A 19,642-nucleotide genomic window follows, 5' to 3' on the forward strand; every position below is an offset into this window, starting at 1 on the left:
AATGAACCCCACATCTGGAGAAATTGAAATCTGACTACAACAATAGGGTCAAGCAGCAGGTGCTAGGGGCACATGTACCCTCTTCCTGCAGACCGAAGTAGGGCCCAGTGAATGCTCTTTCAGAGATGAGGTCCTAGGAGAGACCTGAAGAACAAACAGGATCCGGTGGAAAAAGAGGAAAGAATCAGCTTGCCAGGCAGTGGGATCTGCTGGTGCAGAAACTTGGAACAAGAAGGAGTGTGGCATTTTGGAGGGCTGCAGGAAGGGCAATGCCAAATGAGGTCCATTCATGCAGAGTGATGTGGGGACATGACAAAGCAGTGCTCTATCGCCCGGCATTAGGAGAGGCCGAAAGTGACCTAGAACGAGGCTTCGGAGTGTGCAGTTTTAGAGTATAAGAGGAAGTCATTAAGGGCGTTGGAGAAAAGCACTGATACACTTCACTCTGGGCTCAGTTGGGGTTGCAGCCAGTAATCCAGTGTGTCGGGGTGCCAGAGTACAATCCCCAAAGTACAGAGCAGTGCTGGGGGAGAGGCTAAGGGGATGGGGTCTCCATGAGGTTGAAGAGCAAGTGTAATTAAAGCAAAGCCATGGGGGAAGGATGAAGGCTGTGGGTATAGGCTACACGTGGGTGCACTTCCAAAGTGCGGTGGTTCCAGGCAATGTCCCTGGTGTACATGGGAGAACAAGGCTCGGGGTTGGGCTGGCAGCTCTGGCCTGGAAGCAGAGCACTTTAAGAAGAGAGTTTCCCTTAAACTGCACAGAATAAATTAAAATGAACAGGAAAAAGAAGAAGAAGAAGAAGAAGAAGAAGAAGAAGAAGAAGAAGAAGAAGAAGAAGAAGAAGAAGAAGAAGAAGAAGAAGAAGAAGAAGAAGGGGGAGGAGGAGAAGAGGAAGAAGAAGAAGAAGAAGAAGAGGAAGAAGAAGAAGGAGAAGAAGAAGGAGGAGAAGAAGGAGAAGAAGAAGAGAGTTTGCTTGGGGTGCCTGGGTGGCTTAGTTGTTAAGCATCTGCCTACGGCTCAGGTCATGATCCCAGGGTCCTAAGATCGAGCCCTATATTGGGCTCCCTGCTCAGCGGGAAGCCTGCTTCTCCCTCTTCCACTCCCCCTGCTTGTGTTACCTCTCGCTGTGTCTCTCTCTGTCAAATAAATAAATAAAATCTTTAAAAAAATAAAAAAGTGAGAGAGAGAGAGAGAGAGAGAGCTTGAGAAGAACCAGGGGAGTCCAGGAGTGTGTCTGAGGGAGAAAAAATGAGGAGCGGATCCTGCAGAGGACTATGGAGAGATTGAGGATGGGTCAAAACTCCAACTGCCCCACAGAAAATTCAGGGGCAAGGTATGAGGCAGACGGCACAAAACAGGTCTTCAAGCAGCAATCCCACTCTGGGCCTCCAAGTCTCTTTGTTTAAATAAATAAACAAATACATTTTATTTATTTGTTTATTTATTTAGTGGTGGTGGTGGTGGTGGTGCCCCTGGGTGGCTTAGTCAGTTAAGCATCTGCCTTTGGCTCAGGGCATGATTCCAGGCCCTAAGATCAAGCCCTGCTTGGGGCTCCCTGCTCAGTGGGGAGTCTGCTTCTCCCTCTCTCTCTCTCTCCCTTTGCCCCTCCCTCTGCTTGTGCACGCACTCTCTCTCTCTCTCAAATAAATCAAACCTTAAAAATGAAATTAAATAAATTTTTTTGTGGTAAAATATACATAGTATGAAATGTGCCATGTTAACCATTTAAAGGTACAGTTCAGCGACTTTATATTCCCACTGCTGCGTGACTGTCACCACTAGCCCTCTCCAGAGATTTTTCATCTTCCCAAACCAAAAATCTGTACCCATTCAACAATAGCTCCCCATTACCTCCCCACTTCGGTGCCTGGGAACCTCTGTTCTACTTCCTGTTCTAAATTTGCCTTCTCTAAGTACCTCATAGGAGGGGAATCATACAATGTCTCCTTTTGTGTCTGGCTTACTTCACTTCCCATCATGCCTTCAAGGCTCATCCATGCTGCAGCCTGTGTCAGGCTTTCCTTCCTTTTTAAGGCTGAGCAATATTTCATTGTAGGTACATACCACGTTTTATTCATGCATTTGTCCAGGGTGTTTTACCTTTGGAGTAAAAAGAGTCGGGAGAAGTTAGCAGGGAAAGGGAGAAACCCAGAGCAGGAGAGGAATGTAATCCACTCTCCTTTTACATAGAAATGTGGAAACTGTAGTCTGTGGAAGGTCTGAACGGCTCAAAGTCATAAAGAATTCAAGTCTTCTGACCTTCAGACTGCTTTTTCTTCTGGTCCCGTGTTTACCCCCAAGCTAGTCTGAATTCAGCCAAATTCCCTGACCCGAGGAGGACTATGGGTGGGGCAGATGAACAGATCCTGGAAGTCTGACCAGGGGCTGGAAATCCCACAGCACGATGCCACACCAGCACAGAAAGGGAGCTGGAAAGACTGTTCCCAGGCAAAACTGGAAGCTCTTTTGGGTCCCACCTCACTGGGTCATTGATCTTTTCTTCCTTTCTACCTTCGCTGTTCACGCTTTCTTTAGCCATCTTGTTCCCTTTCTTCATCTCAGCTGGATAGAAACGATCTCTGCTGACCAGGTGAAAGATTATTTAGAGGTTAGCTTAAAGCACTATCTGTGCCCCTCCCAGGAGATTTACATTTTAAGGGGCAGCTTCAGGAAATTGAAAATTTTAGGAGCCCAGAGAATGGGACTGTAACAGTAGAAAGGCGGAGGGGGTGAGAGTGCCCCGTATTCAGGTAGGAGGGGGGTGAGAAGGTTGCAGAGGAAAGTGGGTAGGGAAGTGTCCGCCCAGCTACCCCCTCCCTGGAAAAAAAGGAGGCTCACTCACAGATGCACTAGGGCTTTGTTTTTTTTCTTTCTCAGAACGTGATTTTAGCTTCCTTGCGTGGGGGGGGGGGGGGGGAATGCATCTTGTGTTTATTTGGCATCTATACAGCATGCATTGTCGCTTTCTGAGCATGGTAAGTTCTCGGTCAAACCTGGGAGGACGATTAACCACTGGCCAAATATTTCAGACTTGCACGAAGGAGCCAGGGATCATAGAAGGGCTTTTGTTGCTACTCTATCCTTCAGATTTATCATGGGTCAATAATATGTAAAATATTGTCTTGAAGAACATCTTCCTCTTTTAACCTTTGAATAGAATATGCTTCCTTAAGTATTTGCTTTATTTTTCTTTATCCATTTTTATTAGTGTCACACACACATACACACATCACCTTGCTCTTGTATAATATGTAGAGCATAACAAAATCCAGACTGTACCAGAATCCTCTTAAACTTGCTCGAACGATTATTTTTTATATAGAGTGCTCCAGTTGCCTCTAACATCAGGGTTACCCATGAATAAATGCAAGTACACAATCCCTACTTAGGGAATCAGAGTTTATGAGAAAGCAATTTTATTTCCTTCTTAGATTTTTTTTCGGACTTTCTGTATGTGTGTATGATTTCCATGAAAACCAAATGTCTCCAGGTCCAAAGCAGAATGTATGAAACAGTAAGGTTACTACTATTTGGCCAGTGTTTTAAGGTTTGTAGTATACATTATCCTCATTTAATTCTCACATCAGCAGTTTGAGCTCGTCAAGATGGTAAATAGTTGCTAATTTATAATGTGGAAACTAACTCTTATACATAACTTGGAGAAGGCATAATGCTAGCTGATTTGGACCTGGGTCTTCATTCCAAATCCCAACCTTTTCTCACTATATTATGAGCTAGTCATCACTATCTGCATATCTCTACTAGACTGGCAGTTTAGTCTAGATGCCCAATTAACTTGAACTCTCTGCCAGAACCAACAAACGTAGCAAATGTCAATCTTCTATCTCATCTCAAATGTGTGTTTCTTTCAAGTGGTTGCCTAATCAGGTTTGCCATGGTCAAAAAAGGCTGAAATGTATTTCATTGTAGATACACTCTTAAAGTGGGCTATTAAAAAAAAAAAATGTTTCACTATAAACTCTTTTAAATATCATTTATCAACCCACAAAATTGGGAAATAAGATTTTTAAAAAGGTTTAAAACCGAAAAATGCAGTTAGCTAAAATGTCAGTAAAGTGTACTTACAGGACTTTTACCAAATCAGTGCCTAAAATGTTTTCTAAACTCGAAATTATCCAAGCCTACATACACAAAGAGAAGCTCTTTGGGATTTATTTTTCCCTTATCATTTGTTTACAAGAATCACTTGGTTTGTCCTATAAACAGATATGATACATACTAGGAGAATACTTACCTACAGAAATGGTAAATAATTATGCCCATTTTTTTCTGCTTCAAATAGTTTAAATACATTTCTTGCTTTTACCTTTATATAATACCTTTATATGATGCCTTTATATCATTTATTTTTTGCTTATTTTACTAAAGAAACTTTCTCTTCTTTTAAAAAATTTTATTTCTTACTAAATTATACCCCCTTCCACCAAAATGTAACAAAGTCAACAGGCTACTTGTACAGTAATGAGTAAACCAACAAGGATCTCCTTCAGAGTAAGGCTGAAGGGAAACAATTTGTAGTAAAGATTTATTCCCTTATCCTCCCCTCCAAATATTACAACTCTCAACAAAGAATTCTTGTTTAACCTTATTGAAAGTGTGTAGCAGGGTGGTGTTTAGAAATACTACAGATCTAAATGTACATATGTAGCATTTCTAGCTCAGAGTGAGCACAAGGAAAATGAGAATTTCAATTTGTTACCATGACATCTCCTAAACAAAAGAAAAATATTAAGAGTACAGGATTTTTTTTTTTATGTCAGTATCAGGACAATTCCTTAATATATTGATAATTGCTCTTCTAAAAACTAGTACTAATAATCAAGGATCAGAACTCTCACCATAATACTCTTTTCTTCCACTGTCATTACTGGTGCATTAGTTTCAGCTCAATTTTAAAGTTACAGCGCTCTGGTTTAAAATGAGTATTTCTGCCCATTAGCCTTAAACAGGGAGTCACTGTTCCAGAATTTCACTTCACAAACCACACATACTATTGCTGCTAAAAGAGATTTAGAGTTAATTGTGACAAAAACATCCGGATGGTTTAAGTAAAATTTATTATATCATTTTTTTAAAGTTATGCTTAATAGAGAAACTTACTAAGAGAGGGGCATTCAAAACTGAAAAACACAGCAATATAAAATAAATTTATACCTAAGGCTACCCTGATTTTTGTTTTCCTGAGCCAATCACTGTGTATTCTTAAAGGGTAACTGGGCTCTGACCAGTACTGCCCAGGACCATCCTGGGAATTGGGAACAATGGTGAGCAGGAGGCAGGAAGAGCTGCGGTGGGATGTAACACTCCGGCGGCACAACAGGCAACCGCAGCGTAGGTTGATGGGTGCACGGTGGACGTAGGGATGCAAACTGGTCCTTCACTTTGAGCTAGGTGAGGTAAGGGAAGGGAGCCGCGTCTTCAGAAAGCAGGAGACAGGGAAGTGTTGCAGAAGCTAGGTGGATTCTCCTGCCTCGGAGAACTGAAAGCAATTCAGGTAGGCTGGAACTCGGGGAACGGTGGGAGGAGTGGCCGGTGGCAAAGATCCCGCTGGAGACGCGGACGGAAACGGGATTAGGAGGGCCTTACAAAGCGAATTTAAGGAGATAGGACTTATCCTGAGGGCAACGGAGATTTTCTAAAAGGTTTTAAACGTGAACACGACCGGATTTACTTTGCAATAAAGTATACCTCTCCCGTGGCAGTGTCGAGATGGGGGAGGGGCAAAGCCCGAGGCGGAAAGACTAGTGAGCACAAAACCACGACAGTCCAGGTGGAGGACGCTCGTGGCCTGTAGAGGAAGTCAGAGCGTGGCAGGAGCGACAACCAGACGACCAGAAGGACGGAAGTAAAACGGATCCCGGGGCTTAATGGCTGCGGCACGGGGTTGGGGGCTGATGACCCAACTGTAGTGAAGCAGTTGCTGAGATGGGAGACTCGGGCAGTTCGGAAGAAAGGTGCGGAGCTCCGCTTAGGACGCACAGATTGTCAGATTTCTGTGACACCCAAGTTAGATAAGCCCAGCTCTCAGCAGGGCGGTCTGGAAGCAGGACGACCCTCTGCGGGTGGACCAGACACCACCCACAGTGCGCACAGAGGAGGAGACGGCTCAGGACGGCTCCCCAGGGAACACCACCCATGCAACTGGACAAGGCTTCTAAACTACGCTTCTTCAAATATACGCCGGATCGCAAAACACGCTGCGAGATCAGTAGGGGAGTTCATTGCTCTCATTTCTTCAGGTGAGAAAAATGAGACTTTAGGGTAGGGTTTGTTCATGATCACCTGACAGAGTCTCCACTTTCCGTCACCCAGCCAACAGAGCCCCTACTCTACCCTAAAAATTAACTCAGTGGATCCGACTGCTGAAATACATCATTTCTCAAAATTTCGGTAGAGTGGATCACAGAAATAGGGCTTTTTACTTTTTAAATGCCTTTTGTTCCTTTTCTCCCAATCCTCGTGAAATACTGTGATCAACTTTCAGTTCTAATAAATATCACCAGACATCAAAATATGTAAAAAAAAAAAAGAAAAATTCGGATAGAGGACAATTTTAGAACCCATCTCCACCAGTAAGTTCACAACTTCTTCAAGTTCTCTGAGCTGCATAAATAAACCTTGACAGATTCTGGCTTTACGCTTATTAACTCGGCACTTCCATCCCCCGTCCTCCTATCTCGAGGACTTGCCTAATCGCTCACCCCTCCCCGTCCCTCTCCCTCTCTCCCCCGCCCTCCCTCCGGCCGCACCACCTGCTCCCGGCGCCTCCCCCTCTCCTCGCGTTTGCCCGCCCGCGCGGGTTCTCACGCGCGGCCCGCGGCCCACCCTGCCGCTCTCGCCCCTTTCACCTCCTCGGTGTCTCAGGACCCGAGCAGGACCGCTGCGAGCCTAGCTTCCCAGCCCCTCCCGCACTCCAGCTTTTCCCCGCCCGCCCTCGGGCGCCGCGCCCCCCACGGAGTTCTCCCTCCCGCACCGCCCCCCGCGAGGACTTCAGAGGCGGTCCCTGGCCGGCCGGCGCTGATTGGCTGTCTCCCCGGCGCCCCGCCCTTGTGCACGCGCAGGAGGTGGGGCGGGCCCCGAAGCGGGAGCGCGCGGCGCGGTCCCGCGGGCGGAGCGTCCGTGACCCGCGTGCCGGCCTCCGCGTCCGGGCCCCGGCGTCCGCGAGGTGGGGGCGGGCGGCGGCGGCGGCGGCGGCGTACCCGGGCTGGGGACTCACGTGGCCCCGAAGCTCCCCCCACCTTGCCCTGGCCGCGCACCCTAGCCGCGGCCAGTCGGGCGTCCCGCTGGGACTGGGAGCTGCCCGAGGGGCCGTCGTCGTCGCCAGCCCGGTAGCCCGGATGTCGCTGCCCCCCGCGGCGGGGCCGCAGACGCTCCTCTCGGCCCCGGGAGGAGGCTCGTCTTAAAGGGACCGCGCCGTGTTCGTCCGGAATGGGCGGCGCATCCTGCCCTCCGTGCGCGACCCGTGTCCCGAGGGGACGCCGCGGCGCCCGCACTACGGGCCCCCTCCTCCGGGCGGGGCGCAGTTGGAGCTCAGCGCGCCCTGCCCCGGGATGGCCGCAGATGGCCGCCCAGAGGCCGGGTTTTCTCGGGCCCGAGCCGTGGCCGGTGGCGCCGCGCGGGGCCGGGAGGCGCCGGGCTGTGATTGGCCGAGGCCTCCGTGAATGCAGGACATTGTCTGGTCGCGGCCGTCTCCGTCCCTGCCCGCCGCCCTTCCACAGACCCAAGATGGGTGCGGAGCGAGGGCTCTGGTCGCCAAGGTGCCCCCGGCCAGGGAGCGCCTTCAATGGTGGGAACACCACGGTGGGGAAAACGTAACTTTTACGAGATCGTGGGTTCTGGAAATGGCAAAAGGTGCTGTTTCAAAATACAAAATCATTCTCAACAAGGAAATAAAATCATGGTGTTTGATAGAAAGGTTTCCTTTAAGATTAAAAATACTAAGGTAATTGAAAAGGTCCGCCATAAAAACGGATTAGTTTTGTCTTCAAGAGTTCTCTAAGACCTATGATAATTCATCTGAATATCCTTCATAAAATTTTAAGCTGTATATTCATGCATACAGTCATACGTGTATGAGATAACCTTGTTCAGTACATCCTCTCTGGGTCTTAGTTTCCATATTGTAAAACAGACTGGACTGGTAGCTTTCCAAGTTTGTTTCTATTGTTAAAATAACTCTGATTCTGACTCTAGACTTAAAATCATGATACGTCCTATGTGTTGGATCACATCTCAAGGTCTTGAAATCAATGAGATCTCTTAAAGAGCCCTCGAGATGTCAGTTCTCAGATCATCTTTGAATATATGTGGGAGTTATTTAAGTGGAGTTGTAATCTTTCCCTGTGTAATTTTGGAGTAAAGGGAAGTGAGAGCAGTAGAGAAATATATGGAGATCAAGAGCAGGGTTTTCTTTCATCCTAAAGAAGTTTTCTAGGTAATGGAGTATTATAATAAAGAATAGTCATCTTTCCTATTTTGTTCCCAGTATCAAAGGGGTAGAAAGATGGCAAAAGAAAGAAGACACATATGAAATAAGAGATACACAAATAAAATGTTTGGAGAGTTTTGAATAAAACTAAGTTGTATTTCTTTTGAAAAAGCTGGTTAGGAAAAATTATTGTAGAGTTAAAAGCAGACTTGTGTTAATACAGATTATCTGTGTGTTTATGTGTGTGTGTGTGTGTGTGTGTGTATTTAAATCTATTTAACTTTTTAAAGGATTTTATTTTAATTCCAGTATAGTTAACATACAGTGTTGCATTAGTTTCAGGTGAACAAAATAGTGATTCGACAACTTCAGGCATCACCAATATAGATTATATTATATTATAGCTTCAGTTTAATGCCGTCTTCAGAATTAAAAAAAAAAAAAAGTCAATGATTTCATTTAATTGAAAAATCAACAAGAATTAGAGACTTGGAAATGACAAATGAAGGACGGAAAACATCCAGAAAACAAGATAAATTTAATGGACATGATTCATTGTAAGAGACATGACCTCATTCCTTATTAGTGGGATTTCCACTAAACCAGATTTGATGTTAAATAAATTTATTTTACAGACTTTCCTCAAAATTATACTAATTTAATATGTTTTATTGTTGTTGTCGTTTTGTGGAATGGAAAAAGGGAAAAGAAAAGAGATACAATGAAAAATTTAAAACATTGTTGCAGTTTCCTTAAATAACAGTTGTTCCAATCTCCTTTACCTCACCCATCATAATATAGGAATAAAAAAGCAGAAATCATCAGCATAAAGATTCTAGTTGTCCCTAGAAGTGAAGCATGAATAGTTGTGTGGATGTCTGTGAATGATGCAAATTTAGTTTTGATCACTTAAACTTATAGAATTTAAATTGTTGATTTCTAGAATTAAGCTGATTTTACTTAAAAGTTATTGAAGAAATGATTAAAAGTTAGGGATTAAGCTGAGTGAAATAAGGTGTTTATAATAAACACAAGGAGCAGGTTATATGATATAGTCTATAAAGCATGAAATGACTAGCCGAGTAAGTGAGATTTTTCCAGCAAGTCTTTTCCTTAGGACTTTTGGTTTGGTATTCCATATATAACTATAGAATAATCTGTATACAATCATAATGTTTACCCAATACTTAGTATATACCAAACACTGTTTTAAGTATCTTCTTCTTCTCCTTCTCCCCCTCCTTCATCTCCCCCTCTTTCTATTCTCCCCCTCCTCCTCCACCTCTTCTTCTTTTTTTTTTTTTTTTTTTTTTCGTTTTGACAGATCACAGGTAGGCAGAGAGAGAGAGGAGGAAGCAGGCTCCCCACTGAGCAGAGAGCCCGATGTGGGGCTCGATCCCAGGACCCTGAGATCATGACCTGAGCCGAAGGCAGAGGCTTTAACCCCACTGAGCCACCCAGGCGCCCCTCCCCCTCCTCCTCCTTCTTTCAGATTTCATTTATTTGACAGAGTGCACAAGTAGGGGAACAGGAGAGGGAGAAGCAGATTCCCTGCAGAGCAGGGAGCCCAATGCAGGGCTCCATCCCAGAACCCTGGGATCACGACCTGAGCCGAAGGCAGACGCTCAATTGACTGAGCCACCTAGGTGCCCCTAAGTATCTTCTTAAATACTCAAAAAATCCCAGAGAGCAGGTACATTGTTATCCCCATTTTATTTACTTACTTATTTATTTATTTAATAGGATATGTTTTATTTTTTTTAAAGATTTTATTTGTTTGGGAAAGAGCACAAGTGGAGGGTAAGGGGCAGAGGGAAGGGGAGAAGCAGACCCTCCTGTTGGGCAGGGCTGCATCCCAGTGCCCTGGGATCATGACCTGAGCCGATGGCAGACATTTAACCATCTGAGCCACCCAGGTGCCCCTATTATCCCCATTTTATTTTATTTTTATTTTTTCCCATTTTTTTCTTCACTTATTTCTCAAAAAAATATTATCTTAGTCTTTTTAATCTTACATTTTTAATTGACTAAATCTTTAAAGAACTCAGTGAATTTGTCTTTTAAGTTCCAGAAATACTGACATGACTATTTTGCTAGGACTACATTTTAAATATCCACTTATACTTTGTATATCTAAGAGTTATATCTTAATTTTCACTATCACATATGAATGAAGGCCTTATATCTTATTTTCTTTATCTAGCATTATATCATACTCTTAAATTTGAGATAGTCTGTCTTGAGAGTAGTAATGGAAAAGATAAAAGAATGTTGTCTATGTCTTGATTGTTTAGAAAGTATTTCCATAGTCAGTGATGGTTCAATAGGTAAACTAAGGCCTATAAACCTGAACTCCTTTATGGGTAATACTGTTCAGCAAGAACATAGTACATGATTGGCCAAATGTGGATTTGTTTAAATAAACTCAATTTAAAAAGTCTGAAGCTCTCCTCTTTTCTTTGTTATTATTTAGGCAGTATGTTATATTAATGATAGAAGTGTATTTTCAACTGCTTTTAAAGAAATTAGGTAGCAACTAATGAATTTACTGTCCTACTCAAAACCGTCTACGCCTAAGGTAAGAACCTTTGCCAGTAGGTTTAAGTTGAGAATCTTTGTCAAGGGAGAGATGTTGCTCTGAATCATGAATGGTATTACGAAGAACTGTGATCTCCTTGTTTTTTTCTTCTTGAAGATGTTGAAGCTTCCTTCTGTAGATGCTCTGTGGCAAAACAGTAGAATCTGGGTATGAGTTTGATTTAGTTTGAAGTCTTGCTGGGTTGGCATCAAACTCTAACTGTAATTTGATAATTTCACTTTGTTTCTCCTTTTCTTGAGTTCTTAACTTTGCATTTAACTCTGAAATTTCTACCTCCTTTTTCTCTATCAGGTCTTTATGCTTTTCTTCATTTGACTCAATTTTTTCCCGCATATCCTGACAAAGTTTCCTTATTTCTATCTTATGTCCCTCCTCTTTGATTTTCATTTCACTCATAAGTTTGGCAATAGTATTCTTATATTCCTGATCATGAGATTTTAAATTTTCTTTCATAAGATCAACATTTCTTTTTAGTTGTTCATTTTCACTTTTCAAATCATGTTGCGATTTAATGGTCTGTTGTAGCCCTTTTATCATATTATGAAGAGCAGCACATTCTTCTTTAATTGAGATCTCCTTTGTTTGCATTACTTTTAGAACAAATAGTTTTTTTCCAACTGTATATCCAGTATATTATTCTTTCCACTGGTTTCTATCATCTTCTCTGCTCACAGGTCCCCGCAGTTTCCCACACCTCCTCCTCCGGGTGCAGGTCTGCCCCACAGGGCTGTCGCCTCCCTGTATTCTCCCTACTTTAAAGATGCAGAAAAGTTGAGTAGCTTGCCTGAAGTCAGACAGCTGGGGGGACAGAGCTGGGAATCAGGCCTAGAATCCTGACTCTGCTCAAAGCCATGTGGCTAAGTGTTCTCAATCCCTCACTGAGCTGACTTAGTTATTTCTATGGATGTGATCATTAATGCACTTTTGATCAGATTGTTTCAACAGTTACACATTTAAATATTTTGCGCTTTCATCCATTTATATTTCAGGTGAGCCTGTGGCTACCGAAGTGTCATCTGTGCTTAGTTTGCTAGAGAAAGACAAGCAGGCCTGTCACCTTTGAAGAGAAACACCCCTGAAATTTGCATCTCTGTTCTCTTTTAAGCAGACATGGACATGGGCAGCAGCACATGGGAAAGCACTCCCCTTTCTTTCTTTTGGTTCTTTTTCTTCTTTCAGGCCTGTGGCTTCAGGGGACCCCAAGAACAGAAGACCAGCTGGCCGTTTGGGGTGCCTCGGGCTGGTGTCCTTCCCACCACAGGTGCTGATGTCCTTAGCCAGTATCAGCCGCAGGCTGCCAAGTCACTCAGTTCTCAGAAGACAGAGAAGGGAGGAGGCAACAAGAATGCATGACAGGAATTTGGGGATTCAGTAGCATAAAGCTGAGAGAAAAGGGGTGGCACCTTCCAGACGGTTTCCCCACTTTCTTCCTCAGTCTGTACATTCGGCAGAGAAGTGGCACGTGCTTCATGACAAGAGTAAAGGCCGCTGCCCCTCGCATTGACCTTGGCCTCCTTAGGCCTCGTTCTACAGTGTAGCTCTGCCACCGAGTGGGGAAAGGGCGCAGTCAGGCTCAAACCATTCCCTGTCAGTGCTTGTTCACTGGGCCTGCATCCGGAGGGTTAAGAAATTAGAAATAAAATTATTCTGAATGGGATCACTTGCGACTCATTAATCCATGTGATTTCTGATGCTCATTATCACTGAGAATTGAGTTGCCTAAGTCTGTTTAACTTTTGTGATTAAGGATCAGCATTAGGATTTGAGGTTCTGGGGACAGAGAGGATGAAAGGATTGTGCTCAGCTGTCTTCCGCCCCCACTGCTCCGCACCCAGTGCTCTTTGTCCTTGGCCAAAAGTGCTTCTCTATATCCTGTAAAACCCTGACGGGGGGCAGACAGCCCAACATGGAGCACAGGCCAGCACTGGGCGACCCGATCCATAAGTCCTCCTGCCATTAGTGGGTAACAGGCACAGCCACAATCAGTATCTTGATCCTAAGGCGCCTAGAGGGGCAGGTCTAACTGAAGACTGACCTCATTAGCCAGGGGCTGTCTTTATATTTTATTATAGTTCTACAGTGTTCTATAACTAAGTTCTTACCATATGATATTTTTCAAATCCAAATATTTAAACATCTTATCAATGTGTAAAACTATTTTAAATCCAATAGCAAACACCTACTCGTGTACCTTTGTACTAGTTCTTCTCACTCAACAGGTGGCCGCCCTCTCTTCCTGGGATCCCGCACACAACCAGATTCTGGTGCGCCATCTTCTTTCTTTAACCCCTCAGCCTGGGGTGGGGATGGCTTCCAAAGGTCGCTACCCCGGATGCCTCACCTTGCTGATTCCTTTCGCTGAGCCCACACTTCTTACTAGTCTTTTCCAAAAGTCCAAGTGAATGTGCCTTTCCTTCCCTCCTTGGATGGGGTCTGCCTCGGACATCCATCATGATCTGGCCCCTTACCGACACCTCCAGTTTCCTTTGTGGCCTTTCCCCCGCTTCACACCGCAAACTACTCCTGTCCCCCACACACTCTGGCCCTCGAGGATGCTGTTCTTTCTGTGGGGAAAACTCTGTGAAGACTTCCCTGGGCTCCTTCCACATGGGCCGCATCTCTTACAACCTTGACCACATTGTATTGGAGTTGCTGCTTGGCCCCTTCCCGAAATGGAGGTTTCTGGAGGTCAGAGCTCATGTCATTCATCTGACCTCTTGATGCTTTGCACTGTACCGTACACATGCAAGAACATGATGAAGGAAAAGCTAAAGACAAATCGAAAATGTTTCATTTCCTCTATGGATTCTTTTTCCAGATCAGCCGTCTGGCTTTTTCCAAATTTAATCAATTCAAAATTGAAGTTACATTTATTTCAATCTTGTCAATATTAACGTAGATAAAATGATACCCTTTAATTAACATTTACACAATAGCAAGCTTTTACTATGCTGGATACACCAGATATGCTCTCAAAACATGAGTAAATTAATATTTCTAATTCAAGTGTTTACAATTTAAGGTAATCTGACTTCTTTATTAGTGGTGAAGCTTTTTCTTTTCTTTCTTTCTTTTTTTAAAGATTTTATTTATTTATTTGACAGAGAGAGAGACAGCGAGAGAGGGAACACAAGCAGGGGGAGTGGGAGAGGGAGAAGCAGGCTTCCTGCTGAGCAGGGAGCCCTATGTGGGGCTCGATCCCAAGACCTTGGGATCATGACCTGAGCCAAAGGCAGCCGCTTAAATGACTGAGCCACCCAGGCGCCCCAAGCTTTTTCTTCTGCATAAACGTAACTTTCTAGGTTATTTATTTGGGAAATGCTGCTTTCTTTGTATTAGATTTGCCTTAAGAAAAGGAATTCTGTGTTGTACTCTACTACATAAGTAGATTTAACTGAGAAGTATCATTTTTGCTATTTTTTTGCCTGTAAATGAAAAAATAACAAGAACAATTGAACAGTTCTGTTCTTTTCAAGACAACACCACCGTCTGTGTGTTTTCGGCAGTGAGAACAGGGGGTGGACCAGCTTCTCCCCTGTCCTTCCCCGTGCTTCTCTAGCTCTAGCAGAGACATTTTTTGTAATTGATTTTCCACATTTGCCAAGAGTCTGTTTCCTCTTAACATTCAACATGTTTAACAGAAGTCTTGTAATAGTTCCAAAAATAATAAAGCGGGTCCCAAGCATAAAAATGATCCATACACAACACATTTTTTTTTGTCATGGCTTTGGTTTGTTAAGTTCTTTTTAATAATTTTTTAGTGTCAAATCATGTGGTAGAAATGAAAAGGTTTTCTTCACAGTAATAAAACCCACTATAGATCTAGAATTAATGACTTGTGCATAGGGCAAGAGTTACCTGCCCAGGCCACCCCAGGACAGTGTGGCCCCTCAGTGTCCAGCTCTTCATGCTGTGTTGGAAGTGGGACATTCTGGTTAAATTTAACGTTGTATCCTCAGAAAGAACAAAAGCGTGTTCGAGGTACATGCTTCTGATATATTGGGAAGGCTATTTTTAATCTGATGAAATTTATTTCTCACGTTGTGAAATGTTAATATAAAAAAGCAACACTAGCTTATATTTTATCCACCCCTGCAATTACTTCTGGGAGGTGGTTAAAGTGTCCCAAAGTAACTTTCTCTGTTTCAATAATTAGATATTGGACAATTGAAAAAAATGTAGATTTCCTTTAAAATTGTTACTTAATTTACTGGTGTTGTAGTCAATATGATGATTACCACTACTGTCATTATGATTGACATACCTTTAAGCGTTGAGGGCATCTGGACTTTGGAAGAGGTTTAAAATCCCAGAGAGAAATCAGAGGCACTGGCAAGCAGGTAGCAGGGGAGTTGACAACACAATCCTTATGATTCTGTGCAAGGCATTTTAACCTTTTCTTCATTCGTGAGTCAGAATCCGAAAAAAAAAAAAAAAAAGCAGTGGTACCTGAATATTTATAACAGCAATGTCCACAATAGCCAAACTATGGAGAGAGCCCATATGTCCACTGACAGATGGATGGATAAAGAAGATGTGATATATATACACAATGGATACTACTCAGCTATCAAAAAACAAGATCTTGCCATTTATAATGGCGTGGATGGAACTAGAGGGTATTATTCAAAGCAAAATAAAACAGAGAAAGACAATTATCTTCTGATCTCACTCACTCATGTTTTTGTTAAAAAACAAAATGGAGGAGCATAGGAGAAGAGAGGAAAAAAGAAAACAAGACAAAATCAGAGAAGGAGACAAACCATGAGACTCTTAACCACTGGCTATTATATGAGATTGATGAATCACTGACCTCTACCTCCAAAACCAGTAATATATTATATGTTAGTTAATTGAATTTAAATTAAAAAAATTTTAAAAACCCAAAAGATAAGCCCAGCACAGTAAAAATAACCCTGGCGAGGGGATGTTGCCCCCTGCGTCACTGTGAGACTGAGCATCCCAAAGCCAGTGGGATCTATCCCCTGACGCATACTCGTGTTTGGGAAACACGTTCTGTCCTTTCCCCAAATCCACTTCCTTCTTCTGAAGGAGACTGTTCTTTCCCACAGGACCTGGACAGACCTCAAGCTAAAGGTCTTGCTGTTTCACGTCCATCTGGGGTCCGGCAGCATCCATAGGACCAACGACTGCTTTGGAACTGAAGAAGCCCAGGTTGAATCTGATCTTTGGAATCTGAATCAGCATCTTAACAAGGTCTTCGGAGGACCCAGGGCAATCCCCATGTGAGAAGCCTGGCTTAGAGCACCCCCAAATGAAGATAAACAGAGACTGCCACCCCTGGGGGAGTGGGAACCCCCTTATATATCATATATTTTATCCCCTGGTGTATTATACACCATTGCATATTTTAGCCTATGTTTCTAGGGAAGGGAAAGACTCGGGGAGGTGGGGGGATAAACAAAGAGTACTTACCTCACCAAGCCTGATCAATACATGTAGTTCAAATTCAATGACCACCTTCATGGTAAACAAAAGGAAACACTGCAATGGGTACAGGTGTCATTCCACGGAGAAGGGTTACATTTCGAATCTGTGTTGGTTACCTAGGGTTACTGTGACAAAGTGCCACAGGCTGGCTGACTTCAGTGACAGAACATTGTCTGGGTCTGGAGGCTGGAAATCTGACCCTCATGCTCCCTCTGAGTCTCTGGGGACAGCCCTTCCTCTTCTAGCTCTGAGGCTCCTGGCCGCCCTTGGCCTGCAGCCGCCCCACTCAGCCCTGTGCCTGCCTCAGTACATGGTGCTCCGCTGCCTTGCTCCTTACTGGGGCTCTCTTCCCCCTCTGTGGAAACCGGTGATCATGGATTAAGCCCCAGCTCCAGTATCACCGGCAATGATGTGCTTTCCAAGTAATGCCATATTCCGCCAGACCTGGGGATCCTGTGATGAGGAAGACGTGGCCTTTGGAGGAAGTCCAAGTCTGGGGAGGGCAGGGACAGCAGAGCAGCAGGAAGGGCTCCTAAGGTATCTTTCCAGCCAGACTCCAGGCCACTCCCAACTCCCACACGAGTGTGTGTGTGTGCACGCGTGTGTAAGAATGAATCTGAGCAGGAGACCCTAGTTGTGGAGAAAGCAATCAGGAACTGGTTGTTAGAGTATACCGATAGGTGACAAGAGCCCTTCACAGTGTCATGACAGACAGTTTTATGTTGTGAAGACTACACACTAACCTCGACCATTTCAAAACCGAGGTGGTTCATTCATTCATCAAATACTCAGTGCCAAGTTGTGCTCAGTACTTTGGTATTTGGGGTGGTTTGCTCTTAATTTTTAAAAAATTAAATAAGTTTAGGAAATTAATATAAGATTGCAATTAATACATTTTTATTCTGCCAATTATGGATGTGCAAAAATTGCCATGAGTGATTTTATTTTTAATTTGTAGTATTTATTTCTGAATAGGTAAAACCAAAAGGTACGGAGGATGACAGTGCAAAGTGAATGTCTCTCCCACAGAGGCGACCGCTGTTACTTGAGAAAAACCATATTTAACACCAAAGAAGTAAGAAGGACATAATCTTCGGGAAAAAGAGAGCTTTTCCCAAAAGGGAACAGTTAAGAAAAAAAAAATGTGTGTTTTTCCTTTTTTTTTTTTTTAATTCATCTCTTATTTTTTTCCAAGTATTTCCACACTCCTTTCATGAATGAGGCATTGTTCCAGATATGAGGAGTACATCAGAGAACAAAACAATGAAAACACCATTCCCTGCTTTCTTGGACTTACATTCCTGTGGGAACTGAACTGAATCTGGAATTGGGACACAGAAGTCCAAGCCATTTGAACAGGGAGAAGCCAACAGAAGCTAAAGGAAGAGGATGTCCCAGTCAACCAAGAGGACCCCGATGTCCTCCAGGCACAAGGGGTACAAAGGTGGGCATGCCATTAGAAACTGCCACCAGCCACACCAGGACTGTTCAGAGGCTACGCCAGCCAGACCAGGTGAAGGACTTCATGTCTGGTGAGAAGCAGAGCCTGACAATAGAATTTGGTCCAGATTTGACTACAAGTGCGAGAGATGACTGGTGAGATGGAAGCAATCTTAAGGAGCAGAGAGGAGAGTGATTTTAATTCTTTGATAGGGTTTCTGTTCATGCAAACAAACTAGCTCAATCTGTTTGCCATTTGCATACTTCCTTCCTCATGCTTCCAGTATCTGGGCGTGCCCCTCAACCGAGGTAGCGGCTGAGCTGTGATAAATTACTGGGTCTCTGTCGATGGCTCTCCAACCAGGACATGGGGTGGGAAGCATTGACCTCAATCTTTAACTTTTTTGAAATTAATAGACATTTTTTAAAAAGCAGTTTTAGGAAAAAAAAAGTCATTTTAGGTGTATTTTTAAAAAAGATTTTATGTATTTATTCATGAGAGACTGAGAGAGAGGCAGAGGCAGAGGGAGAAACGGACTCCCCACTGAGAGGGAGCCCGATGCGGGGCTCGATCCCAAGACCCTGAGATCATGACCCGAGCTGAAGGCAGAGGCTTAACCCACTGAGCCACCCAGGGGTCCCTAGTTCTAGGTTTATAGAAAAGCTTTTGTATATGTCCTCATCCATCCCAATTTCTCCTGTTATTACCATCTTGTGTTAATGTGATGATTTCTTACAGTCGATGAATGCATATTGATACATAATTATTAAGTAAAGTCAATAGTTTACATTAGGCTTCCCTCTTTGTGGTGTATCTTCTGTGAGGTTTTTTTTTTTTCCAAGATTTTATTTATTTTTATTTTTTAAAAAAGATTGGATTTTATTTATTTGACAGAAAGAGACAACGAGAGAGGGAACACAAGCAGGGGGAGTGGTAGAGGGAGAGGCAGGCTCCCCACGGAGAAGCAGGGAGCTGGATGTGGGGCTCGATCCCAGGACCCTGGGATCATAACCTGAGCCAAAGGCAGACACTTAAGGACTGAGCCACCCAGGCACCTCTAATGCTGTCATTTAAAAAAAGATTTTATTTATTTACTTGTCAGAGAGAGAGAAGGGGAGAGAGAAAGCACAAGGAGGGGGAGCAGCAGAGGGAGAAACAGGCTCCCCAATGAGTAAGGAGCCCGATGTGGGACTTGATCCCAGGGCCCTAGGATCATGACCTGAAGGCAGACGCTTAACTGACTGAGCCATCCAGGCATCCCTTTTAACACTGTCATTTATCAAAATATAGCTACACATAGATTGAATAAGGAAAATGTTGATTAAAAAAACCCCTACAACTTCTAAAATTCAAGAACAATAGCAGCTCACAGAAACAAGAGCACTCGAAGCGCCCCTGGGTGACATAAGCAGCATTTCTCCTGCTCCCACTCCCTGCCTCGGCCGTCACTCAGTCTGTGTGTAAGCTTGACAACATTTGTTCATGCTTTGCAAACATATCTACACGGAACTAGGCTTTTCTTTTGTCATTATTTTCACAGAAATGGGAATCCTATAATAATTATTGTCCTGCTAGCATGATTTGTTTTCTTTTTATTATGAACTTTCAGATTAGTGCATAAAGACTTTATTTATTTATTTTTAAAAAAGATTTTATTTATTCATTTGACAGAGTTCACAAGTAGGTGGGGGGGCGGGGG

General features: G+C 43.6%; 1 protein-coding gene across 1 annotated transcript; it reads right to left on the bottom strand.

The window, feature by feature from the left end:
• Window positions 1-10,880: 10,880 nt before the first annotated feature.
• LOC125099106 (coiled-coil domain-containing protein 152-like) lies at window positions 10,881-11,725 on the bottom strand. The gene has a single exon (XM_047728480.1). The coding sequence runs from the start codon at window positions 11,637-11,639 to the stop codon at window positions 11,010-11,012; it is 630 nt and encodes a 209-aa protein (XP_047584436.1). The 5' UTR covers window positions 11,640-11,725; the 3' UTR covers window positions 10,881-11,009.
• Window positions 11,726-19,642: the final 7,917 nt, after the last annotated feature.

Source organism: Lutra lutra, chromosome 4 (assembly GCF_902655055.1).
Source record: "Lutra lutra chromosome 4, mLutLut1.2, whole genome shotgun sequence".
NCBI classification, from domain to species: Eukaryota; Metazoa; Chordata; class Mammalia; order Carnivora; family Mustelidae; genus Lutra; species Lutra lutra.

Coding starts and splice junctions, on each gene's coding strand:
- LOC125099106 (XM_047728480.1), bottom strand. CDS start 11,639: ATGCAAACAAAGGAGATCTCAATTAAAGAAGAATGTGCTGCTCTTCAT.